At 47.7% G+C, this 25,524-nt stretch overlaps 5 protein-coding genes and 1 long non-coding RNA gene across 7 annotated transcripts; 4 read left to right on the top strand and 2 right to left on the bottom strand.

Annotated features, from left to right (window-relative positions):
• Positions 1 to 318: 318 nt before the first annotated feature.
• snrnp35 (small nuclear ribonucleoprotein 35 (U11/U12)) lies at positions 319 to 1,356 on the top strand. The gene has a single exon (XM_086130729.1). It carries the CDS (start codon positions 319 to 321, stop codon positions 1,006 to 1,008), a length of 690 nt encoding a protein of 229 aa, XP_085986855.1. The 3' UTR covers positions 1,009 to 1,356.
• LOC147194071 (uncharacterized) lies at positions 829 to 3,845 on the bottom strand. The gene is made up of 4 exons (XM_086130730.1): positions 2,253 to 3,845; positions 1,584 to 1,935; positions 1,396 to 1,504; positions 829 to 971 (listed from the first exon to the last, which is right to left on the bottom strand). Exons 1-3 carry the CDS (start codon positions 2,359 to 2,361, stop codon positions 1,396 to 1,398), a joined length of 570 nt encoding a protein of 189 aa, XP_085986856.1. The 5' UTR covers positions 2,362 to 3,845; the 3' UTR covers positions 829 to 971.
• A 129-nt stretch (positions 3,846 to 3,974) lies between these two features.
• LOC147194070 (rho GTPase-activating protein 42-like) lies at positions 3,975 to 15,730 on the top strand. 2 transcript variants are annotated; one of them, XM_086130727.1, is made up of 24 exons: positions 3,975 to 4,271; positions 4,966 to 5,061; positions 5,808 to 5,869; positions 7,059 to 7,130; positions 9,156 to 9,257; positions 9,344 to 9,442; positions 10,641 to 10,745; positions 10,925 to 11,054; positions 11,131 to 11,231; positions 11,355 to 11,464; positions 11,535 to 11,613; positions 11,713 to 11,752; positions 11,851 to 11,913; positions 12,035 to 12,109; positions 12,189 to 12,273; positions 12,350 to 12,408; positions 12,467 to 12,572; positions 12,867 to 13,026; positions 13,096 to 13,246; positions 13,918 to 14,484; positions 14,554 to 14,707; positions 14,817 to 14,891; positions 14,981 to 15,060; positions 15,303 to 15,730. In XM_086130727.1, the coding sequence occupies exons 1-24, from the start codon at positions 4,118 to 4,120 to the stop codon at positions 15,389 to 15,391; spliced, it is 2,814 nt and encodes a 937-aa protein (XP_085986853.1). In that variant the 5' UTR covers positions 3,975 to 4,117; the 3' UTR covers positions 15,392 to 15,730. The 2 variants fall into 2 exon arrangements, with proteins under 2 accessions (XP_085986853.1, XP_085986852.1); XM_086130726.1 differs by having other exon boundaries at positions 9,332 to 9,442.
• Positions 15,731 to 16,105: 375 nt separating this feature from the next.
• Positions 16,106 to 19,623, top strand: LOC147194069 (E3 SUMO-protein ligase ZBED1-like). Its single transcript, XM_086131019.1, has 2 exons — positions 16,106 to 17,000; positions 17,368 to 19,623. Exons 1-2 carry the CDS (start codon positions 16,142 to 16,144, stop codon positions 18,372 to 18,374), a joined length of 1,866 nt encoding a protein of 621 aa, XP_085987145.1. The 5' UTR covers positions 16,106 to 16,141; the 3' UTR covers positions 18,375 to 19,623.
• A 602-nt stretch (positions 19,624 to 20,225) lies between these two features.
• trpc6a (transient receptor potential cation channel, subfamily C, member 6a) lies at positions 20,226 to 25,008 on the bottom strand. The gene is made up of 14 exons (XM_086131018.1): positions 24,864 to 25,008; positions 24,384 to 24,700; positions 23,801 to 23,933; positions 23,358 to 23,658; positions 22,874 to 23,059; positions 22,619 to 22,783; positions 22,300 to 22,534; positions 21,904 to 22,131; positions 21,545 to 21,809; positions 21,275 to 21,470; positions 20,802 to 21,002; positions 20,672 to 20,728; positions 20,527 to 20,602; positions 20,226 to 20,460 (listed from the first exon to the last, which is right to left on the bottom strand). Exons 1-14 carry the CDS (start codon positions 24,977 to 24,979, stop codon positions 20,333 to 20,335), a joined length of 2,604 nt encoding a protein of 867 aa, XP_085987144.1. The 5' UTR covers positions 24,980 to 25,008; the 3' UTR covers positions 20,226 to 20,332.
• On the top strand, positions 21,447 to 22,108 carry LOC147194068 (uncharacterized). The gene is made up of 3 exons (XR_015103064.1): positions 21,447 to 21,576; positions 21,676 to 21,887; positions 22,001 to 22,108. It is a non-coding gene; the product is annotated as an uncharacterized LOC147194068 (long non-coding RNA).
• Positions 25,009 to 25,524: the final 516 nt, after the last annotated feature.

Below are 25,524 nucleotides of genomic sequence, written 5' to 3'. Positions count from 1 at the left end.
TTCCCATACTTAACATAGAATTGTTGAAGGCAGCAATGGTAAGGCTGGAATATACTTGAGAACAATTGCTAAATATATTGTTGAAGTAACACGTTCGATTAAAATTGATCGATACTGTCTGAGTGTCTGTTTCAAAAGGCAACTCTAGATTTACCTCTGAAGGATTGCGCAAGGTCATTTTAATAGGAGGAACAGTCGGATGGACCAATTGTTTCCCATCGGATTGTTTTTGTGGATGCACGCTCAAGCGGAAGCAAAAGTCTACGCGGATCATTGTTTCCTGCGTAACGACCCGCGAGCAATCGAAATAGACACGACATGGCAGAGTGGAGCCCCATCGCCAAGGTGTACGACCCGCTCAAAGCCGGGAGCATCGACGGCACCGACGTGGAGCCCCACGACCGGGCCGTGTGGAGGGCGATGTGCGCCCGCTACAAGCCTAACAAAGGCGTCGTGGGAGACCCGCTGCTCACTCTCTTCGTGGCGCGACTCAACCCGATGACCACCGAGGATAAACTTCACCAGGTCTTCTCCAAATTCGGCGATATTAATCGTCTCCGGCTGGTTCGCGATGTCGTCACGGGCTTCTCCAAGCGCTACGCTTTCGTCGAGTACAAGGAGGAGCGGGCCGTGGTGCGAGCCCGCCGGGACGCCAACAAGCTGGTCGTCGACCAGCAGGAGTTGTTCGTGGATTTCGAGCTGGAGCGAACCCTCACAGGCTGGATCCCCAGGCGGCTCGGCGGCGGGCTGGGGGGCAAGAAGGAGTCCGGCCAGCTGCGCTTCGGCGGCAGGGATCGACCCTTCCGGAAGCCCATCAACCTCGTCGCCGGAACTTCGCAGCAGGAATGGCCCGGTGGTGGACGCAGGGAGTGGGAGAGGTCCGGATGGCGAGACCGGGACAACAGAGACAGCCGAGATAACCGGGACCGAGACAGGGACGAGAGGGGGAGCAGGGGGAGGGAGGACAGCCGCTACCGTGACAGGAGCAGGCACCGAGACAGGAGATGAAACTTTAAGAAAAACGGACAGCCTTTTTTTAAATTATTATTCTGTAATGCTCTATGGCCTAGCTGGATTTATTTTTTATGAATTATGTGGGGGTTTTTTCTTATCACCCCCTACATTTTTATGTAACCTAACCAAAAAAAGTTCCTTTTGTTGTCGTTACCGCCATGTTAAAACCTAATCGTGAAAATTGTCTCGTCTGGAAAACGCATCACATCATCACAGCACATACGGTATTTGATGCCAATATGCCACCTAGTGGCAGCACAGGGATGACAATTGAGCAATGAGTAACTGCTTTTGCAATGCCGTGCTGTCTCACGGATAAATTAAACTTTAGTCGTGATATGATATTTTTTGAGGATTTCAATTTTCTAATTCTTTTCATACCTAATGAAGTGTCCCACTTGTGCTACCAGGGATGGTAGACCGGACCCGTCCAGTATTCGGGTCGTGCCAATTTTGGTACGTCTCCCTGTGAACCGTCCCGAATTCAATCCTGTACCAATCAAAAAGTTTGGTGACACCAATTAACAAGCATGCGCAAGTCTCTCCTAACTTTTGACCACAGTTCTCACCTGAAAGCCCGGTTGATGCCGATGTTGTCCGGCTGCGGCATGGCCGGAGTTCTCCTCCTGCGCCAGGAGGACGGAGGCGGGAAGTCCTTCTGGTACTGAGACAGCATCTCCGCATCTTGGTTTCCATCACATATATCTGCTTGCTCATCTGCCTCTAGATGTCTGCTCTTGGCACTTCCTGTTTGTCTCGAGGACAACAGATGGGAATGGCGCGTCTCTTGCCGTGAGTTCTGGGCCTTTGGAACGAAAATGCAATCTTTTCCGCTGTCTCGTGGCAGGACGGTCCTAAAGCAAAAAGCTTCTCGAGAGGTGGTCTCCATCTTGGCAGGGGTGTCCGGGTAGAGGAGAAACCCTGCAGGATTGGAGTGAATTAAGGTAATCCTCCAGACTGTATGCTGACAATTTGTGTCCGCCTCGCTTCCTTTTTATTGAACCATTTTAGCTGTATTAATGCAAAAGTCATGAAGCTACTTTTTGGGCTGAACAAATGGCATCAAACACCATACGGCACAGGTATGCCCAACCGACCGGCTTCCAATTCTCAGCCATCTTTCCAGGTAGCTTGACAATATCCATGCGATTGGTGAGGTCTGCTTTACTGGTTCTCGTTCTCAGACAAGTCATCACCACAGCTCCACGCTAATCTGTTGCAAGAAATGCTAATCTCACCTGCCACTGTGGGAAGTTCCCCTCTGTATGGCCGAGCCCGCCGAAAGAAGTCGCGGCGGTGCTTGGCATGTTGCAGGTTTTCAATGAAAATGTTTTCGGATTGCTCCATGCCGTACCTTTCATCTGAACCGCTCTGTAAATTTCTAGACTATTGAGCTGGAAGACAGCATCTCAGTGGGCCACACCAAAGTCCTGTTTACTGCAGTCGTCATGGCGTAGCAGGTACAGTTAAGAGAACAAAGCAGCTTTGTCATTGCTGGAATCAAGTGTAAGCTGCGAGTCAGAAAACAGCTTGTGGTTTCCTTGGCGCCTCTCGCCGTCTGTCACTGATGCATCTTTCTTTGCCGCCGAGCAGCTGGTATCGATCCACACTCGGTTTGTTTACTTACCACGAGGCCTGCTCCAGCTTTTGTAAAACTACACCTAATATTACTTCTTTTACAAAAACTGCTACTTTTAGTTCTACTATTTTTACTACTACCAGTACTACTAGAACTGGTATAACTCCAAGGCAATGCAGCTTTAGTTATTCAGCGCTTTTCACATACAAGCTTACTCAATGTGCTACACATAATTAAAGGTACAATGTGTAAAAGCGTTCGTAAACAAAGTAGACGTGTAAAAGGAAAGTAAAGGAATAAAAGTAGCTTCGTAAAGTTACTAACAGAATGTAGAGTAAGAACATGTTTTTGGCGAACTTGATTTTAAAAATGCTTTGAAAGTGCTTAATCATAGATGGGGGGGGGGTCACCTGGATTTAAAAGAGTTCACCTTTGGAGATGACTTAATTTCTGTTGGCATCCTAGTCCATTTGCGTGCAGTATAACAGCTAAATGCTACTTCCCCATGTTTGCTTTGAACTCTGAGCTCGATTCATTGACCCCCAAGGACGCAGACCTCAGAGCCCTATTGGGTTTAGATTAGATAAGCATTTCTTTCATGTAATAAGGACCGGAATCATTCAGCGATTTATAAATCAGAAGCACAATTTTAAAATCTATTCGACAGTCTACTTGGAGCCACGCCTTTGGGATTGGAGTCATATGTTGTGCTCGCTTCTGGTCTGGTTGACACCCGAGTGTGTTGGAGCAGAGAGACACAAAAAAAATTGCAACCACTTAAACTATAACAATAACTTATACTACTACATTGAATAGTACTTGAAGGAGTAAGTGTAGTAGGAGGAGGCATGAGTAGTCGCAGTAGTAGTACTGGTAGTACAAAGGAATAGTCGTGAGTAGAAGTAATAGAAGACGTGAGTCTTGGAAGTAATAGAAGTGAGTCTTAGTTTGGGGGGGGGGGGGGTCGTAGAAATATGAGTGAGTGGTAGTAAACGTCGTTTCCAATAGTGCGAAGTGGTAGTGGTGTGTATTTAGTTCATGTTTCACGAGGCGCCAGCAGGAGTCTCTCGTCCCCATAGTAACCAGCCCTCCTTCCACAAGAGCCTCTTTAGCTAGCAGCGTCACATTCTTTGCCAAGCGCTTCTTCTTTGATTTATTTTTAACCGAAGTTGCATCTTGCTATTCTGTCACTCGCCCCCACACTTTCATCATCTACTTTAAGCGAGGAAGTCTTCGAGAACTCCCCCCATCGGAATTTGTGTCCATCTTTTATTTATTCTTGCCCTTAAAAAAAAAAAAAAAAAAAACTAGCATAAAGTCTGTCAACACCGCTCGAGTGTCCGGAAGTGGCGAGCGGGGGGAGCGAAAAAAAAAAGCGGAGAAAGGCATGAAAAAAGAGGTCAAGCGCAGCCAACTTTTCACCCGGACATTCCCAGAGAGCCTCGACGCCGTCCTGACCGGACCCTCGGCGTCCTTTTCGGCGTAGTTTGTGGTCCCCCTCCGCCCCGCTCCGGTTTTCCGAGGATGGGTCTCCCGACGCTGGAGTTCAGCGACTCGTTTGTGGACAGCCCCGAGTTCCGAGAGAGGCTCCAGTGCCACGAGATCGAGCTGGAGAGAACCAACAGGTTTATCAAAGATCTCATCAAAGATGGAAGCTTGCTCATCTCGGCTCTCAGAAGTAAGACCATTTTACAATAAGCTAAAAGGTACCAAATTGTAATTCTTGCCAGTGTTCCAATTGCTTTCTTTGAGGCTGCCCTTGAAAAGCTCCAAAACAGCCATGCTGACTTTTATTGTCCTTTACCCTGTTTTATTGCCCGAAAGACATTTACAGTCTTATAAAACTTTATTGTTACCTTATTTTTACTGTCGTTATTATCGTCATCGCGCCCTTGTTAATTCAGCAAGGGTTTTCAACCCGCGGAAGGCGGGCTTTTGGTGGTCCCAGAGAATACCCTAAAGTGGTCTGGAAAGTGATTTTTGCAATGTAAATGCGAATACTCAAATGATACTGCAATCCTTTATGACTACTATCAAGATAAGTACTCTTTTTCTTAGTACTTTGTTGAATTTTACTACAAGTATCACCACTACATTTAGTACTGTAACTACAGGTACTGCCTCTACTTATAATAGATTACTACAAGTATTATTAAAACTTTCACTTGAACTATTACTTGTACTATAACTACTTCTGATTTTGGTAGTACAACTTTTACTCTCTTCTACTTTTGTTACTACAATGATACTGTTTCACTGCAACTTCTGCTGGTCCTTCTACTTTAATTTCTACAACTATTAAAGTATTTGCTATATCTCATATATGAGAGCTGTTGCTGAAATTGAGGTCACGTTTGCTGTGTCCCTGTCAGGTCTTTCCCAAGCGGTGCAGCGTTTCTCTCAGTCACTGCAAGAGTTCCAGTTCGAGTGCATCGGAGATGCCGAGACAGACGACGAGATCAACATCGGTGGGTTTGACCCCATTGCACACTTTTCTTTTTTTGTCAGCTGTACAGATGCCACAATTGCTCAGCCTATCCTCAGTATATGTGGTGGTATCGGATGTCATGGCAAAATGAATTTGCCAGCCTTGAGACCCTCATGTGAAACTCTAACAATGTCTTAAAAACTTACTTGGAAACCCTAATTTCAAATCCTAACCTGTGTTTGAAACCTGAGTTTGAAATTTGTACCTAACATGAGCTTCTCATGTGAAGCTCTAACCATATCTTGAAACCTATGTCAAAATTCCATCGCAACCTTTGCGTCAAACCCTAACCCAGGCTTAAAGCATTACTTTGAAACCTTAACTCTGCCTTGATGCCCTTAAAGGGGTAGTCAAGGCAAGGAATATCTTTTATAATAATAGGCTTTGTGCACCCCCGCTAGTCTCCGCATGGTATTTGAATTAATAATGCATTTTAACCTAACCACAGATTGAATCCCTAAACCAGACATGAAACCCTGACCCTGTTTTTAAACCCCCAATGAAACCCTAACGGTACTTTGAAGCCCCCAACTAAAGCTTGAAACCCAAAATCAAACCCTTGAAAGTGGGACACGGCTCCATCTGAGCTCAGGCCACTATTTGATGACGTCGACAAGTCCTACTGGCCTTTTAGAGCAACCTAAAGCCCAGCAGAACAGCCCTTTAAGCAATGTCGTTTCCATAGCAACACCCAGACTCTGACTTGTATTTGCACCCTGGCTGCAGCCCAGTCTCTCAAGGAGTTCTCTCAGCTGCTGAGCACCGTGGAGGAGGAGAGAAAGCGTCTGGTGAGTAAGCGGCTCACTTCATGCCTACTGCGCTCCACCTGTTGTGTCTGAACTAGTACTTCCTGTTTCGAGTTCAGCGGGAAAGTTTTTCTCCGAAACCGTGACTCTTTGCTTGAGTTCCCCGCCTGCACACAAGTCTGTGACTCAGCCACACTTCATCGACCTTTGCGTCCGAGTGTGTGTTTTAGTGCGCTACTTTCTCGACAGGGTCCCTCTTTGTGTGTGCGCGCGAATGTGCGCCTTTTGTGAAAATGTGCACGGTCTACCGGTTGAGGAACCATGTGGAACGTATTCCGACAATTCCCCAGTGAGAGCCGAGCCCCTCGCTGCATGGGAAAGTCCATAAAAGACTCCTGTGCGTCTGTGCGCGTGCACGTATTATTATTTTTTTTCTTCACGGCAGCACTTCCATTCCATATTCCACCACGAATGTTTTCTATAGGCACCGCGGTGGGCTAGCGGTTAGCAAAGCTGCCCAGGCTTCAAGCCCTAATTTGAACATTGCATTCTTAACACCGGCACTGTGTCAGAACCGGCCCCTAAAACAGAACATTAATCATAGTTAGTCTCGTGGTATCCAATTTCATGGGGGCTGTTGCGGTGCAGCGGCGAAAGCAACACAAAAGAAAGTGTTCCTTTCACACAAATGACCTCATGATGTGAAACTAAAGTCGCGGCATGTGACCGGAGAGTCGTGTGGTTGCAAACACTAAAAGTGTGGACAACAGCTGCCTTATCACAGATCACATGCCCCTCAGGCGTATGGCAGATGTTATTGCTTTTACAACATCATCAGCCTGCTTGGGTCTGACGAGACCCGAGTGTCATCCACGGATTCAGTTCCACAAAGCAATTGGCTACGCCAGTGACGTTAAGTAGCGGAGACATCATCAAGTGGCGACAAGAAGTCGCCACGGTGGACAACAATAGAGGAAATCATTTTGGTTTTTTTGTGTCGCCTTCTAGGAGTGACCATTTTCTGTCCGCCATGATCAGTATACCGCCGTGCGTGTAGTCAGACACCTTCGCTGACACACAGACAGCCGCAACTCCCAATTCACGTAACAACTGCAGGCCAGAGTTAGCCTCGTAGCGGGAAGACGGCGTGTGTGGACGATGACCATGACCTGTTACTTCATCACTGTTGCGACATGCATTAGATTTTATTATTTTTTTTCCCCTCCCACAGATCCAAAATGCTGACAACGTGCTAATCTCACCGCTAGAGAGGTTTCGCAAAGAGCAGATTGGCGCTGTCAAGGTACAACTGCATTTTTTTTCTCAAAAAAAAAACAAAACTCACTGTGTGCTCCTGGAAAGTTGTACAAAAAAGTACATTAAAAATGGATGGATGGGTGGAGATTCCCTAAGCAGGTTCATATAGTTATGTTAAAATCTGGTGGGCGTGTCTATCATGACAAAGTCTGAAGTACTTCTACTAGCCTGAGACTGAACAGTACGTCTGCCATTTTGGCCGGGTCTTTCACAACAAGACAAAAATGTCTCAAGGACCCAAAATTGAGCAAGAAGTCGGACATTTTGTTTGGAATCCAGACTGAATTGTTTTTCTTCTGTACTTAATTAATACAACTTCAAATTCTTGCACAGTTGCGAATGTCTGATGAGGTGTTTAGAGCAGTCGGCAGTCCCGCCGTGCCCCAGTCCAAGTCTTGAGTGTGTGGCTCGTTCCGATAAACCACAAACGTGTCAGGACGGAGGTCATGGGAACGGACGCTGGGAGGCGTGTCACAGACTTGAAGCGAGGCGATGTAAACATGGCCGGTGTCTGGTTTCGGCGGGCAACCTCTGATCCACGTTATCTTCTCTTCAGCCCGCAAAGAAGCACAAGACTTGCGGCCATCATCCCGTAGGGGCCTTTTTGAGATAGCGAACAATAATAAGCCGTGAGAGTTTGGATGTGCTGTCACCGGAAACCCCCAAATTGAGATAAAGGATTCTAAGATGACTTTTTACCTCAGATAACCCAGCCATCAGTTCCATCGGCCGTATTGCGTCAGACGTCACTCAAAAGAAGGTATCGATGTTAGCTAATTCAGTTTAGCCCATCACCGCAATTTAGAACATAGCATTGATATTTTGCAATAATTTTGTTATCCCGTTTCCACTCATTTGAACAGTAATTATTGACTTGACTGATTTCAAAACTAGTAATCTATTAATTTGTTGTGTACAACTGATAATCGTGTGGTTTCACTGTCATAACGGCCCTCCGAGGGAAGATGTAACTCCAAATTGTCCCGCGACTGAAATGAGTTTGACACCCCTGCGCTAACGGTTAGCCAGCCGGTAACCTGAGCGCACAACAGCCCACTCGACACGGTCATTTGCTGACTCCCATGTCACTCACCGGGCCGACCGCCACCTTTTAAGACACCGATACGGTATCCCATCCTTAACTCATTCACTCCCAAGGACGTTTTAAAACGTCTTTACAGACTTGGTCCCGAATTGGCTGGTACTGAATGAGTTAATATTATATCATGCGCAACGTGAGGACCATCGTTCAAAGATGAATAGAAATAGACCAGAAACATTTGGACTTCATTTGGGTTTGTCAATTGAAGGAAGGTGTCAATGTGACAGTTACCGCTGCCGTGTCCTGCGAGATGCCATTTAAAAAATAAACGGGTTTCTTGCTCGGATGTCTTCCGGAATGACCAGTTTTCTTGCCAGGATGAATAGAAATAGCCCATGAACACTTGATTTTTTGCTGGATACAAAGAAAACAAAACATTTGGGGTTTAGCTTTTGTCCTGACAATTTCCCGGCCATCTCGGGTTACAGTAAATGCCGTATTGAAAATAAATAAGCTTCTTCCTCAATGTCATTGGAAATGAGTACTTTTCTTGCCCAGATGAATAGAAATGGTCAACGAACATTTGCCTTTGTGGTGTGTAGAAAGAAGTGACCATGAAACACACCGATTTTCGCTTTGGAACCGTAATTATCTCAGCCGTCTCCTGTTGGGCGCCAATTAAAAAGAAATAGCTTGCTTGGGTCTAGAATAATTACACTGAAGAGATTGTGTTAAGAGTGCAAGGGGCCAGGGCCTGGAAAAAATAAAAAATAACAGTCTTGGTTGCTGTTTGTAGAATGTAGCAGCAGCATGTGAGTCGCAGCTGTACGCAAAACTATTTCAGCTTTGTCACGTTTGAAGGATTCTGTTTAAGCAGCGCAGCTAAATATTGACGGGAACGGACAATTTCGTCTCTAGTCCAGTGGTGATTTATTTTTATTTTTAGAATAATTCGGTTATCGCACTCAGGAGGGCAAGAAGCAGTTTGACAAAGAAACGGAACGGTACTACTCTGTGTTGGAGAAACACCTCAGCCTGTCCTCCAAAAAGAAGGAATCGCAACTACATGAGGTAAAAACACAAAGCGGCGCGCATTCGCCTAACGCGCACACGCGGGCCCTGTGATTGGCTTGTTGTCGTCGCAGGCCGACTCGCAGATGAGCAAAGACCGGCAGGTGTTTAACGACGCCTCGCTGCAATATGTCTTCAAGATCCAGGAAGTACAGGAGAGGAAGAAATTTGAGTTTGTGGAGCCGGTGAGGACACACACACACACACACACACGCTAGCAAGACGCCAAGGCAACAACTTAAAAAAATGTGTTTGTATGAGTCCACTGTGAATGTGGCATGGAATGAGTTAGTGTCAGAACAATTGGGAACGTTCAAATAACTGAAGATCAGAGAAGTCGTCGGGAAAGTCTTTCACATCCATTTGTAGGAGACTGGACTGTTTCAAAATTGCCTATGTTGATGTTTTAAGAATTATTCCGTTGTTGTGTGTTCATAACCAACCCCCCATTGAATTTATTTTGTGATTTCCTCGCTGGATTTTCTGTTTTGGTGTCTTATTTTTGATTTTCTTAGTGCCATTGAACCTATCATTAATTTACGTTTTTCTGAGGCGGTCTTTGAACGCCACTTGAGCCGAACGAAAAAAAAAAGGAAGGCACGTTGTCGGAGAGAGACGTGTCCGTATTTGTTTCAGCGTTTTAAACAAAGTGTACGTTAAAAAAACAACAAAAAACACAACAACACTGAAGCTGCCTTTATTTTGGAGCTGCAACATACCTTCAAGCAAAAGCACCCAACTCTTCTCTTAGAAGAACGGTCATCCGTGAAGGTTGCTTGAATCATATAGCATGTGTCAACCAATTCTCAAAAGACCGCGGAACGTCCGAGGAACTCGGTGAAGAAGTCGGGGCAAGATTTTCTCGCAAGATACTAAACGTTGAGCTGCCAAAAAAAAACAAAAAAAAAACAACAGCACTTCCTGTCCAAAGGATCAGTTGTTTGTTTAAGTTGACTGTGTTAAAGTAGCATGAAGATTGAAAACTGAATGTTCCCCCTGGGGGACAATTATAAATGTTCTTTATCTTTTTCTTTTTTTTTTTTTTTTTCCTCATTTAATGACATTGAAAAGAGGTCCTCTTTGTCATCGCGTCATTGCTTGTGAACTTAAGCGTCATCGGGATCAAAAGCGGAGCCCAAAAGAAAGCCCAGCCGCCAAACACTGTTCTGGCTGCCGATAAACATGGTTCCATGATACATATCAGTGAAGGCCACTTCCTGTTTCGGCCGCGCCGCTTCCTGTGCGGAGATTTCTTCCGCCGGCCTGGGAGAGAAAGTCTTTGTTGTAAACGTAAACAAGAACAGTGACCCAAACAGCAGCCTGCAGGCTCTTTTTTTTTTTCTGTTATACTCAATCTGCTTTTGTTGCCGTTGTGCTCTTCAGCTGCTGGCCTTCCTGCAAGGCTTGCTGACCTTCTACCATGAAGGCTACGAACTGGCCAGCGAATTTGAGCCCTACAAGCAGCAGCTGCAGTTCAATCTGCAAAATGTAAGTTCCAACACCCGCCTCTTTCTCGGAAAGTGTCCCCACAATGGACTGGTTAGCGCGTCGGGCCTCACAGAGCAGCGATAGAAGTTACATCAAAGACAAAATAATGTATGGATCCCACTCGCTCATTCAAAAAGTTCCGCGAGAGGCTTCAGTCGTTTCCCACGTGGCACTTTTAGGCCCGAAACAATTTTGAAAGCACGCGGGCCGAAGTGGAGCGGCTGATGAAGAGGATCCGCTCGGCCGAGGAGGACTTCAAAGCCCCCGGCTCCTTCACCATGGAGGGCTACCTGTACATACAGGAGAAACGTGAGCCAAATCAGACGCCCCGCCCCCCTTCGCAGTCAAAATGGCATCCTCGCTGTTAACCGGCGTGTCCTTTCAGGGCCGCTGGGTAGCGTGTGGACCCGATACTACTGTACGTACGAGAAGAGCTCCAAGATGTTCACCATGAGCAACACCGAGGCCCGGCCGGCCGCCAGACAGGTGAGCCGCCATCGGTTTTGATGACGGGATTTCTGTGTTTATTTCTCCTCTTTCCGTTAATTGCGATCGCATCTGGCGCCGGTGATGATGATGGGATGACGGTAGTTTGATTGACGTTTGCAGAACGGCGTGCCGAACGGAGCGCCGGAGATGTTCAGGCTGCGCTCATGCGTGCGAAGGAAGACGGACTCCATCGACAAGCGCTTCTGCTTTGACATTGAAGTGGTGGAGAGGTAACGGAAGCAAGGCAGGTTGATATTGCCGCCACGTCTCGGGTTCAATTCGCCTTTGCCCTTGGCGCAGACACGGTGTCATCACTCTGCAAGCGCTCTCGGAGGCCAACAGGCGACTGTGGATGGAGGCCATGGATGGAAAAGAACCCGTACGACTTTGAGTTTCACCTTGTGTGCCGGTTCTCCTTCTGTTGATTTGACTAGGTGTTGACGTTTCTTCTTTTTTTTTTTTCTTTCCTACCCCTCAGATCTACACTCTGCCGTCTCTACTCAGCAAGAAGGAAGAGAGTAAGACGGCAGACTTAGTCTCATCTCCAAAGCTGCCGGTTTGCATCTTTTTTTTTTTGCATCAGATGTGTTTAGGTTTTTTTTGTGCTGTTTTACAGCCTTCCTGAACGAGACAGGCTTCAGCTTTGTGAGGAACTGCATCGAGCTCGTGGAAATGCGAGGTATATCATGACGAGAAGTAAAACAAAGAGCGAAAGAAACGACGAATGAACAGCACATTTTGACAGAATACAGTTAAACCGTGATCAAGTGTTAAAACTTAGTTCCTAAATGTGAGTGTAGGTCTCAACACTCTGGGCCTGTACCGGACCGGAGGTGTCAATTCCAAAGTTCAGCGGCTGATGACGAGCGTGTTTGGTAAGAAGAGGCTTCGTTCTGATGTTATTTCCTATGATGATGATGATGCCATGCTGAAATCATGGCTGCTTTTGTGCAGCCTCCACTTCTGCTTCGGACGCACGGCTCGACGCGAACGCTTGGGACAACAAGACCGTCACAAGCGGACTGAAGAATTATTTTAGGTGGCTGCATTTTGACCAAATTCACAACACCGTGAAAAAAAAAATTGCTCTAATGGTTTCCCATGTGCACACACAGGTGCTTGGCCGAACCCGTGCTGACCTACAGACTGCACAAGGAATTCATCAAAGCTGCAAGTAAGAAGGCCTCAAAAGATCACTCACTAAAAATCGCTAAAATGAACGCTTTTCACAGAGTATGATGACCAGAAGCATCGCGTGAGGGCGATCCACGCGCTAGTCCACAAGCTACCCGAGAAGAACCGAACCATGCTGGACCTGCTGACCAATCACCTCCTCAGGTTTGTACACACACGCACACCCAAACACCTCCACTAAGGCTAGACAAGATGAAACATGTAAGTTGGAGTTGCACTCCAGTCCTCTGTGTGGCAGTAATGAGCATCATTTAGCTGCCGACCATCACACACGGAACTTTTTTGTTTTCAGTTGCTCAATCTGCTGGATTGCATCACCATTTTTCTAAACCCTGTAAGGGTCCTGAACATTTTTTATCCTTTTTGAGGATGTTTTATCCTTGGTGGACCATATCAATAGCGCCTTTTTTTGGGTGGGGTGTTTATTTTTGTCTGTAGGGTGTCATCCCACTGCAGCCAGAACCTTATGACAGTATCCAACCTGGGCATGATCTTCGGGCCCACGCTGATGAGGTCGCAGGAGGAGACGGTGGCTGCCATGATGAACATCAAGTTCCAGAATATTGTAGTGGAGATCATCATTGAGAACCACGACAAGGTACACACTTGCACACAATTAGGTCAACACACACACACGTTAACACTTTGTGCTGTGTTGGGCTGTCAGATATTCAGCGAGGCTCCCGACCTATCGCTGCCGTTGCCGCCGGCGCCGCCTTCACGGGCGACCCCTCGGAGGGGCAAGGCCATCTGTCTGTCGTCGGGGAAGAGAAAGGCCCGCCTCTACCCGCCCACCCTCTGCCTGGCGGACAACGACAGTGAGTGCGATATAGACGATACACAATGTTGCTTTATCCACAACAACAGTTTATCTTTCGAGTTACACACGCTCAAGCCTATTATTTTTTATATGCGTGTATGTTCGCTCGGTCAGCAGATAGTTAAGTAGCTAGTTAGGTAGGTTGTCGGGGTGTGCATCTCTCCAGTAAAAGGTGATTTGATAAGATCTTGATACATGGGGTAAAAACGCGGGGTATAAACGGTACATTTGGTTTGATTCAGTGGCATTAAGACGAGCTTGTGATTGATCAAAATGTTTGTCATGTTACATCTCCTACAAAGACTGTCACAAATAAGAAAAAAGAAGACAAAGATTATTTACATTTAAAAGTAGAAGCGAAGTGTGGACGTACACACTACTAAATACTACTACTACTAAATCCTGTGTAAATAGTTGGTAAAGCTTGTCAAATGTAAAATTGCTACCAAAGCAAATATTCTGATCATAAAAATCACTGTTGAGCCGAAAAATATCTTCCAAAAAAAACTCGTTTTCTGCATGTGTTGGTCCAAAATCAGTGATTTGCGTGAAACCAACCCGTTTTCTGCTGCTGATTACTAAAAAAAATATTTTTGAAATGGCTGGCATTGAAAGAGTCTATTTTTTTCTATTTTTTTGCTGGATACATATTTGTGTTTGTGGCTCCAGGCGACACCTTCAGCAGCAGCAGCCCCGGCACTACCCCGACGGGCAGCCAGGAGTCGCTGTCCTCACACTCCTCAGAGAAAAACGGCACATCACTGACGGCGTCTCCGGCCGAGCCCGGCTCCTCCATTCAAGTCCACCCACCTCCTTCCTGTTCCTCCAACGGAGACGATAGAAAATGGCCAACGGACAAGGAGACGCCGCCACCGGCGTTATCCGCGTCGTCGTCCGCGGCATCCCTACGGAGTCTGCGCTCCGCGGCCGAGCGGACGGACTCCACTGTCTCCCTGTCCTCCGCCAAGGATTCCAAATCGCTTTCCTCCTCGTCCACCGTGCAGCTCTCCTCCTCGGGGTCCCCAGCCAGGGAGGCTCGCTCCGTCCCCAGGGCATCGTCCGTCTCGTCCCTGCGGAGCACCCAAGACAAGACGAAGGAGTCTCCGCCGCCTCCATCTCAGCAGCGCCGGACGGCGGCGTACAGGATGGCGTCCTCCTCCTCCTCCTCCTCATCGTCTTTATTCCCTTACCCGCTGTCCACATCCTCCTCACTCACCTCCCTGCACATCTCAGAAGGTATGCAGCATCTTCCACTTAGACTTGAAAAAGCACCTTGAGCTTATGTGTGTTTGTTTCCTGTTTCAGACTACCGGAGTTGTCACGGCTCTGTGCAGAGTTTAGCGTCGCTGGGCCCGCGAGAGGCCACAAGGATGCGGAAAACTTCACACATACGGCGAAACTCGGACAACCTGACCCCACAGTCTCTGTCCACCAACGGCTACCAGAGGCCAGGATCCGTGTAGGTGTCCTCGGGGCGTACTGTTATTATGAATACCTGTCAAGTTCCGCCCTAGCTCGTGTTACCGTGGCAACCTCTGTCACGAGGTTCATGTTTGTTTGTGTCCCAGGTTATCTGTCCGGGCACAAAAACAGCGTGAAAGCTCCGTCTTCTCCTCGGCTTTGGACATTTGTGCTTCCGGAAGGTATGCGGATTCATGAATCAAAGTTATCACTTTGTTGTGAAATGTTTTGGAAGTATTAACTGTTTTGACACGTTTGGCTTGTCTCGCAGGGAAGCGAAAGCTCTGTACTCCTGCGAGGCCGAGCACAGCCATGAGCTCAGTTTCCCACAGGGGGCGCTCTTTTCAAACGGTAAGAAAAGACGGGTATGGCGTCTTAAATTTTGGTTAGCAGCTGCAGTCAATGACTTAGTGCTTATTACCTCTGCCAAGGAAGCTTTGTAAGTGAATTTAACAGGATTACTCAAAAGCCTCTGATCCAGTTTCCATTAAACTTGGTGGGACACAAAAGTCTCTGTAATAATCTTAATCTGAATCACATATGTTTGGAATTTATTTTGCATCGTCTTTCTGTCTTTTTTTTTTTCTTGGCAGTCCACCCATCGGTGGAGCCAGGCTGGCTCCAGGCGACCTACCAGGGCAGGACGGGCCTCATACCCGAGAACTACATCGCGTACACCTGAATCTCTCTGATGTCATCACTCTATATACACCCAAACATCTGTGATGTCATCACTCCGCTGCCTGACTTGAAGACGTCCATAAAGCGTATCCTGTTTATCGGTAAACATGTAGCTGAAATCACTGAACTGTGCGACATGACTGATTCTCATCCGTTTACTGTGTTTGTCTCACAGCAGGGTTTTTTTTTTAATTAATTGTCATAATTTAACTGTTGCTATTGGTCAATTCAACTGTCAGTGTCCGCTCATGTGGGATATGTGGAAGCGAAGTGTTGTATTGTCATCCTACTGCTGCCTGACGTGCCTTCTTGTCCTAATAAAGGACTCGTACATTCCCTAGCAGTGCTTTCTGGATTATTTGTCGGTTATAAAAACACCTACGAAAAAGAAAATAATTTAATGGCAAAAGGTACACAATTCACATTGCTGTATTTCAGTGGCCAATAATTTACTAAACACACTCTTGGATTATTTTGTCGCGCAACACGTGCCCATAGGCCAAGCTTTGTTATTGATTCATGTTTTGACAAATAGTGGCGAGATTATGATTTAGTCTCTCGTAATTATGATTTTGTATCTTAAAACCTGCTCGGATTTTGATAGAAAGTGTAGAAAGTACCGCAATACCGGTACATTGGATTACAAACCGTGCGGAACGTTGCACCGGGTCGACCAGTTTCACATGGGACCCTTTTCATTGATGCGCGGCGCGTTGAATGTCAACAGTCTCTTGTGCCTCCCGTGGCGACGATGGATAAGAAAGCCACCGAACCGTTTGAAATTGAAATCTCAGAAGTGGAAAATGGAGATACGGAAGAGATCGTGCCCAAAAGAGGAGCCTTGTCTGTTGTTTGGCGGTATTTTGGTTTCCGAAAATCTGACTTGGACCAAAAAAACATTTTGTGCAAGATTTGCCTCTCTAAAGTTGCGGCCAGTGGCGGCAACACGAGCAATTTGCTCCACCACCTGAGCCGCAGGCATGTCTCGGAATATGAAGAATGTATGAAGTTAAAAACTGCGCCGTTCGCGTCAGCGGGCAACCCAAAATCCCTTCAAGACGCGCTGGCCAGGGGGGCCCCCTACGACAGAAAAAGCAAACGCTGGATCGACATCACCAACGCTATCACGATCCACCTCGCAAAAGACATGGTTGCGCTCAACACAGTCGAAAAAGAAGGCTTCAAGCAGATGATCAAGACGCTGGACCCCAGGTATGAAGTCCCGAGCGGAAAGTACTTCGGCCAAATTGCGATCCCCAACTTGTACGAGAAGCACAGAGCTAAACTCGGAACGGAGCTGGCGGCCGTCCGCCACTTCGCAGCGACGACCGACATGTGGTTGAGTCACACCATGGAGCCCTACTTTGGCGTGACCGTTCACTTCGTAAGCGACGACTGGCTGTTGCAAAGCCATCGTCTGCAGACGAGCTACTTTCCCGATGAGCAATTACTGGCGGCGGGGCTGCAGGAGGCACTTGATTCTTGGGGGCTTCCGCAGAACAAACTCGTGGCCATCACGACCGACGATGGAGACAACATCAAGAAAGCCGTGGAACTCAACAAGTGGACTGGACTCCAGTGCTTTGGTCACAGACTTCACCGAGCCATCGGTAAGAAATTGTTAATATTGCCATGCGTGTTGGGACTATTTCAATAATTGAGTCATCATATTCAATCGTATTTTGGACCACCGCCCACATTTTTTTTCTCAGTTTTGTGTAATTTTGTGAGTGTAAATTTTAAGTGTCATGTTACCCCGTTGCTTTTTTTGTTCCTGGTACACATGCTGCGGACGAAAGGAAGTCTTACTGAGTGTCCGATTTCTTTTTTTTCTCCTTTAAGTATCGGTGGCTGGTATTGGCATCCTTCACATTACCTTGAAATAAGTCTGGTATCGGCCCGATGCAATACCTGGTATCCCCTAATTAGTGTCAGCGAACTAATACGATGTTATTGTTGTTTGTTTTTTTTTTGTAGAGAAAGGTCTGAAAAACGAAGGCATACAGCAAGCCATTGCCCTGTGCAAAAGAATTGTGTCCACCTTCTCGTACTCGAGTAAGAAAAGGAGGGACCTGGCCATTGTTCAGAACTATCTGGGTCTTCCAAACCACATGCTGACGGCAGAGACGCCGACCAGGTGGGGCTCGCGTCAAACAATGATCCAAAGAGTGCTCGAGCAAGAGAGGGCCATTAGTCACGTTCTAAAAGACGACAAGAAATCCAGGCACTTGGTCCCGAGCTGGCAAGATTTGGACGTCCTCGAGGCCGTCAACAAGGCCTTGGGCCCCCTGCAGGACTTCACAGACGCTTTGTCGGGTGAGCAATACGTCAGCGTCTCCTACCTCAAGCCGGTGCTCAAGCTCTTCAACGCCTCCATTCTTGCCGAGGAAGAGAACGACACTCAGCTGACAAAGGACGTGAAGAGAAACATCCTCGCCGACTTGAATGAGAAATATTCCGACCCGGTCGTGGACGACCTGCTCGATATGGCGTCCCTGCTCGATCCGCGGTTTCGAACCAAGTACGTCGATGAAGAAAAGGTGGAGCGGGTTCTATCCAGAGCGGTCGAAGAGATTGTGTCACTGATGAAGACTCAACAGGACGTGGTCCAAGGGGCTGCGGGTTCTGAAGCGGAAGCGGAACCTGATGATCCTCCTAAGGTGAAACGAAAAAAGACCTTGGCCAGCTTTTTCAAAAGGCAGGGCGGCGCAATGACCGAAGAGGAAAGCGTCAGGAAGGAGCTGACCGTCTACTTGCAGACCACCGAGGTGGACAGCGACGTCGACCCTTTCGACTGGTGGAAATGCCACCAGACAAATTTCCCTCACGTTGCCAAGCTCGCGCGGCACTATTTGTGCATCCCGGCCACCAGCGCGCCGTCGGAGAGAGCGTTCAGCACCGACGGCAACATGGTCCCGTGCCACAGAGCTGCGCTCAAACCGGATGCCGTGGACCGTCTGGTTTTCCTGGCTCAAAACTTGTAAATGTTTCAATGACGGTTTCACACATCTGAAAAAAAAAAAATCGGGGGTCGATCGCGTCATTTTCAGAGATCACAATTGGATCAAGAAGATGTGATTTTTTTTAAAGTTCTAAAACAAAATCATTAAGTACAAAGATGTTGCCAAATGGAACAGTAATAGCTTTGGTTTATTTAATGTTTTAAGAAAAACAATAGCACTCGATAATAGTCTTACCATCATTGTAGATCTCGTCCATGAAAACAAAGAGGATTGACGTACACATGATAAATAATTGATCACCACCAGGGGGCAGTGTAATACAGATATACGGATAAACCATGGAGCTGGTAAAACCAGGGAGTGGCCAATCGAACGACTGGCTGATTTAATCGGCCCATATTAGCGCTTTTAAAATTGGCAAAAAAATGTAGAATTTTTTGGAAATTAAAAATAGGGGGAAAAAAATCCCCAGTTTTTAAAATAAAAATTTTAGACATTACAACAGAAGACAAAAAAATGCTGACAATAACCCCCCAAAAAACAGCCAAAATCATACGAATTATTAAATACTAAATGAAAAGTATTATAAAACGGTGAAACACTCTGCCTGTAATTCATATCTTTATTGTTGTAATCATCAAGTGACCAAAAATGGTATTTTATTCATTATCTATTCTTTAATTAATAGTCCGATTATTTGGTTATCGGAATTTCTTTTCTGCCAAATATCGAAATCAGCTTTAAAAAAATCCATATCAGTCGGGCCCTAGGCTTCAACCCTCAGTGAGATGCTGTAATTACCCATTCTTCGCAGAGTTAAAAAAACATATATGTATATGGCTGTGAGTCTTGTGTTGTTGGTCGGCATGAGTTGCTCCAGCATTTTTGTTCAAATGTCCATCACTTGGATTGTTCAAAGACGGTGACTCGGATGCGACCCGTTAGCTGGTTTGTTGCATTTTGTGTTGTGTGTTACCATTAAGCTATGTGGACTTGACTGAAGCAAAGCTGTGAGCTTGTTTTTAAAAAACACAATGCAATTAATTCTCCGGCAGGACCAATCAACACTCCATCCCAACTGTTACATTTGCGCAACAGTTGGATTGAGCCTCAATCGACGAGTTATGCTTGCACGGTGTTATTTTTTTCCACTTGTCGAGCTATCTAAACAGACCGAATTTCTGTTGTGTACAATATATGTGTCGCTCGCTACTCGTGCGCCGAGTTGAGTAAACGGAGTCCGCACAGTGTGTCTGCGCTCCAAGAATAAGCGTGTGAGTTTTTGTGTGAACAAGAGCAACTTTAGACGCATGACACGTCAGACGCTACACTGACGTTGGATGAACAACAAATGAAGATGAATGTACCCGCAGCAGCGCTGCAACTTACAGTATGTCCATTTTTTTTTTTGTTGCTACATTTCTTGCTTCAACCCAATGGACTTTGTGCTGCTCCTTTCTGGTATGTCCACCTCGGCCACCTGGGAGGAGTTTTCAAACGGACCCTCGGATATACAGTGCATGAAGTCATCTCAGCTCCTCAGTAAGCTGTGGTGACAGTCACTCTTCGTTGAGGATGAAGAAGATATACCCGTGAGTACTGCATTATCATCGATGCGGCTGTGTTCAAGACTGGAGAAATTGTCTTTGTTTTGTTTAGTTTGGGTTTACGTTTGTCCTTTCTCTTGTCTCCCAAAGGGTGAACAGAACAACCTATCGTGGGGTCAGCTGCAAGAAGCGTCTTGATTTTGAATGACACTCAAGCAATTTGGGGTATGTATATACAGTATTATCATTGTAGTTCGGTGTCTCGTGTTTACGTGTTATCTTACATGCGAGGTACAAACGGCAGTCCTTTGAAAGCCAATCCAGCCGCTGGATAGCACAGTTGTTTATACAAGTCGATAGAACTTACAAGCTGCATCAATATTTAAAAAAAAAAAAAAACAGAAAAAAGCAACCATACGAAGAAAATGTAATTCAGGATGTTGCGGTGATGTCGCCAAGTCGCCTCATCAGCTCATCCAGCGTCTCCGTGTTCTGAGACTTCTCTTCCAAAAGCTCGTAGCGGAGGCTGGAGATGTCTTGCTTGATTTCCTTCAGCTCGCCTAAGTCGAATCATCGTTTGGTCAAACGGGGCGAGGTCATTTCCGTTTGGCGCCGCGCGAGCTCACCTTCGGTGATTTCGTCGCTCTCCCGGTCGGCTCGGGCTTTGATGATGTAACGCTTGATCAGACGCTTCATGATCTTCTACGGTTTGGCTCAATGTGAGTCTTGTGGAATCCTCCAAAATTATAGAACGCATTCTGGTGTTGATACCTGATACCGGGAGGGACTTGTAGAACCGCTGAATGCTGAATGCTTCCCTTCTCCCATCTGAAAATCAAACGGAGAACTGAAACAGCGTGACGGCGACGGGAGGTGCGATTGTTGATTCTGAAGAAGTCACCTTGTCCAGTTGTGTGTCGCGTTTGTCCTCGCTTTGCCCCCTCGCGAACCGCATCGCCAGAGACTTGACGCCTTTGGACAAGCCCAATATTGACTTGGGACTCGGGACCAGATTGAAAGGCACCGGTAGGGTTCGTCCCTCCTCAAAGTAGGAGAACCACAGTTTGGCCCGGGCGAACTTCCACTCCACGTCGGCGTCGTCCTGGTGGAGTGCGAGAGAAATGACACTTTTGACGGCCGCACCGTCATCACTCGGATCCTCACCTGAACCCGCAAACTTTATCCGTGAAAAACTGACCCTAAGCTGGGTTCATTTTTTTTTCTGCATGCTTTACCCTCGACGCCATAACAACTTTGACGAATGGCACGACGGCGTGTTTTGTCCTCCTTTTCCTCCCTTATAAATTCTTCCGTTTCTCCCCAGCGTAAACATTAGCGAATGTCTCGCGGACTTGGCGTCCGATCCGTGACAACCTCGATCTCCTGGAAGGAGCTGTTGATCATGGCGATGAGCATGTTGAGCAGCACGATGACCATGGTGACGTTGTAAACGCCGTACAGCACGTAGCCAATGTTCTCGATGAACTTGTGCCCGTTGTTGATGACCACCGAGCGCACCTCGGACAGTCCGAATATGGCCCAGAACAGCGTCTTGAAGCTCTCCTCCAGCCTGTTGCGGTCACCATTTTTTAAATCCAGTTTCGTATATGGCAGTCGGATGTCGAAGAAACATTGGTGGCTCACGTGGTGAAGGCGTCGTTCTGCTTGACGCCCAGGTAGTAGGAATACAGGTTGAACATGCCGATCATGAAGGCCAGAAACACCAGCAGGAAGATGACCATGAACTTGAGAATGTCTTTCACCGTCCTGCCCAGGGAGATCTGCAGAGGCCCGAAGCTCTCGTTGGCCGGCAGGATGTACGCGATCCGGGAGAAGCTCAGAACCACCGCCACTGCGTACAGACCCTCGGACACGAGTTGGGGATCCGACGGCAACCAGTGGATACGTGCTGGGGAAAAAACAAAACGGGATGGGATACCGGGTTGGAATAGCAGAGGTCTGCATACCGTAGCTGGCCAGAAAAGAGGTAAGACCGCTGTCACCCAGCGTAAAGTAGAGGAGCTCTGGAGGCAGCGTGACATTTGTCAGCTCGGTGTAATGCGCGTCGACGCGAGTCTGAGCAAAGCTGGCGTGTCTCAGGGCGGACAAGCGACAACTGAAGGACGCCAGGAAGATGGCCAGCATCCCAAAGTCCAGAAAGTTCCACGGTTCCACCAGGTACTCCCCGGGCCCCAGACTCCAGATTTCCTTCACCTCAGTCCAGATCATACCTGTAAACAGGAGGATAAAAGGTGAAGCTCCGGCCCCATCCATCCGTCAATTTTCGCTTCTCCTCACTAGGGTAGTTGATCGCTGGAGCCTATTCCAGCTGACTTAGGGCGGTATCTCCCAGAACCTGTCTTAGAAACCCAAATTTTCCCAGTTCTGGATGGTCCTACCCATGACCCATGAGACGATGAAGATCTCCATCCAGGTGAAGGGCGTTGTGGTCATGCGATAGAGCAGCCTTGGGTCCGCGCCCGCTTCTGGCACGTTGTGGTGGGTCATGTTGGGCAACAACGCGGTCCCCGCAAAACGGTCCGCGGCGTTCAGGATCAGCAGGCCCAGGAAGATCGTAAAAGATGAGGCGTGGGCCACAAACTTCATGAAGGGGCTTCTCATCACCCGCCCAACCTAGCTCCACAAAAACAAACGCAATCTGAGTTGGGGGGGAAGACATTCGGACGGGTGGATTTTTGGATGAGACGCGGAACCGACTCTACTACATGGTGCGATCCAGTACGCCAAAGACAACCCGGGTAGCCCCGTAGCCACGGCCAGGACCACCAGTAGTTTGACGCCGGTGGTCTGTTGCCTGAGCCCCGGTAGGTTCTCATACCAGATACTTAGTAGCTGCTGTTGGCAGTTGGGATGGGCCACAAACTGAAAAAGAAGAATGATGACCGTGACCAGAGTTAGCATAGCGCTAGCAAGTCAAATCTTTTTTTTCTTTTTTTTTTCCTCCGGTTTGACCTTTTTCAGTTCATATTTGATGGCTAACTTGAGGCGTGCGAGGGAAGGGCGACCGGGCGGGTCGTAGCTGTCTTCGTAGTCGGTTTCTCCGTTTAGTATGGCCTCTACCTCCTCGGTGCTGCGGCAGAGGTCCAAGAGACCCACCACAAAGTCCTTACACTGGCTGGATAAGCGGCAATAGTCGTTCTACGCACACAGAAAAAGGTGTGGGTTCTATCAATAGATGACGAATTGAAACGCTCATAGAAACTCCTTGTGTACACACACACACACACACACACACACACACGTCAAGCGACCATCGCTCTTGAGATAAGATCGAGACTCTCGTCGTCGTTTACGTCTCCCACCGGCCTCATAAAAAGTCACATTTTTACTCCCGTCTTTCGCAGTCCGTTTGGCGGCGGAGTAGAACATTTTATTTCAGATGTTTATATCCTTGAAGATGAGACGATGCGAACGGCAGGCGTATCGTTAAACGTACCTTAAACTCCTTCTCGATGTTGGCTAGCATGGCCAGCTCGTTGCTGAGCTCCAGCGCAGCCAGCACCGGATCCTCACTGGACAGGGAGAGGTAAGCGGGACTGGCCAGCCCGCGGTAGGCGTTGATGCGAGAGCGCGAGTGGCTGAAGGAGTCAAACTTCTGCTGGTAGTTGCACGAGTTGCAGCCGCAGAAGTAGTCGTGCGGTGGGTCGATGCGAGCCCCTTTACTGAGGAGCGTGTGGACGATCTCGTATTCTTGGCAGTGCGCCGCCAGGATCACGGGAGTCACGTCTTGAGAGAACCTGAGGTTCGTTACGGAGCGCTCAGACATGACTTTCTTACTGGACTGAGATCGTGCACCGAGTGATCTTGAACGACAGCGATTGACTTCAGCACTCTTGGGCCGAATCCAGGAAAGCCTCGCCCCCCCCGTCTTTGTCTTACCTGGTCCCGTCCTCATCGTAAGCATAGAAGTCATCCAGCAGGTCCACTTGAGCGGGGCTGGCTGTCAGACGATGGGCGTCTCGGAACGAAGGGTGCGCTAGTAGGGCCTCGGTGATGCGGATATAGCCCTTACCTGCAATGTCCAGAATGTTATTTTTCGTCCGCTCGTCGCCTCCAGGTGGTTGGAAACTTTCACTGAGAATGACCGACGTTGGGAGAATCACCTTTCTAGGTCTTGTTATTGCGCCTTGAGACACTTGAATTCACGTTACGAGCTTTGGAGTGCAAGTCAAGTCGAATCGTAGCGTTCCAATCATAGAAACCTAAATATCGTCATTTAGGAGCCAGGGGGAAAAAAACTGGGGCAAAAACGATCTTCTTAAAAGTGCGGATTTCACAAGTTCGTCCTATTCGTTGAAGAATCGACTTTCGACTATTCGTAGGGATTTTGGGGTTTGTTCACGTAGGAGGAAGTAAGTTTGGAATATCTGTCCCTGAAAGGGTTAGGAGTTAAGCCAGCCTAGGGATACCGGGTTATGGATCAGGGTCAGGTTCGGGACTAGCAAGAAGAGTTTTCTCTTACTGATGGCCAACAGGAGGGCGTCTCCCACCCGAGCCAAGTCGGGCCTCCCCAGCAGCAGCTCCGTCACCTCGAGGTGCTCGTTGGCCACAGCCAACTGCAGGCCGTTCTGGCCCATGTAGTTGACCGTGTTGACGTTGAGGTGCGGCACGTGCAGCAGCATGCGGCGCACCTCGGGGATGTTGCCGTACTCGGCCGCCTCCAGGAAGCGCTGCTCCACCTCGGACGGACCGGCGGACGGCGCGGTGAACATGTGGGCCGGGCCCCTCAGGGCCTGCCGGCGCTTGGCGGCGCTGAGGCGAGCCAACAGTTGGCTCTGCCTGCCGCAAGTAAACACAACGTATCGATCGGTAACGTTTGACTTCGAAACACAAGAAACCTGAAGAATTCTTCATTTCACCCCCGCCCCCCCCCCAAAAAAAACTTAATACTGAACTTTGTTCATTTTAAGATTCTGCAGGAGCACAAACGAGGTCAACTCACCCAAACCATCGGTTATCCTCGGGGAAATCGTCGCACGTCAGCAGGTTATCGCGGCTTCTGGCCCGCGGGCTGTCGGGGATCGGAGCGGTCGCTGTCGCGGCCCGCCTGTAGTTCATCCCGGGAGATCAGACGGACTGAGCGGATCATCACACCAGTCAGAGTAGAGCGGGATTTTTTTTTTTTTTTCACCCCTCCCTTGCTTCATCCCTCCCCTCCCTCTGCCCCGTTGGACTCCTTGAGAAAGCGTGCATCCTGCAGGGTCTCGCTATACTTTGACTTCTTATCATCACCCCTTCGGATTCCACCAGATCCATCGATTACATTCTGCAGACAAACAACGCGGATATTGTTGACGCAATCGGGTGTCATTTAACGTAACCTCACTTTATTCAATTCGACGTAATGAAATGATCACAAAATGAAACCGAATCGAACCTAAATTTAACATTTGGAAATGTAACACGACAAACCTAAAATAAGGTAACATAAGCAAATGTAAAATATGTCGCACGCTTTAGCTCGATGAAACAGACTGACGTAACGTGACACAATCTGACGTGACGACTTTGTAGTTTACTGTAACGGGGGCGCAATGTTTACAGGGCATTGCGCGATTTGTCATTGAGCAACGTAGCGTGTCGCCTAGCTTATCATAATATAA

This window comes from Hippocampus guttulatus, chromosome 15 (genome assembly GCF_054856545.1).
Source record: "Hippocampus guttulatus isolate MCC_2025c chromosome 15, RoL_Hgut_1.0, whole genome shotgun sequence".
Lineage (NCBI taxonomy): Eukaryota > Metazoa > Chordata > Actinopteri > Syngnathiformes > Syngnathidae > Hippocampus > Hippocampus guttulatus.
The sequence above is the reverse complement of the archived record's forward strand: the minus strand, read 5'-3'. Positions and strand labels throughout refer to the sequence as shown.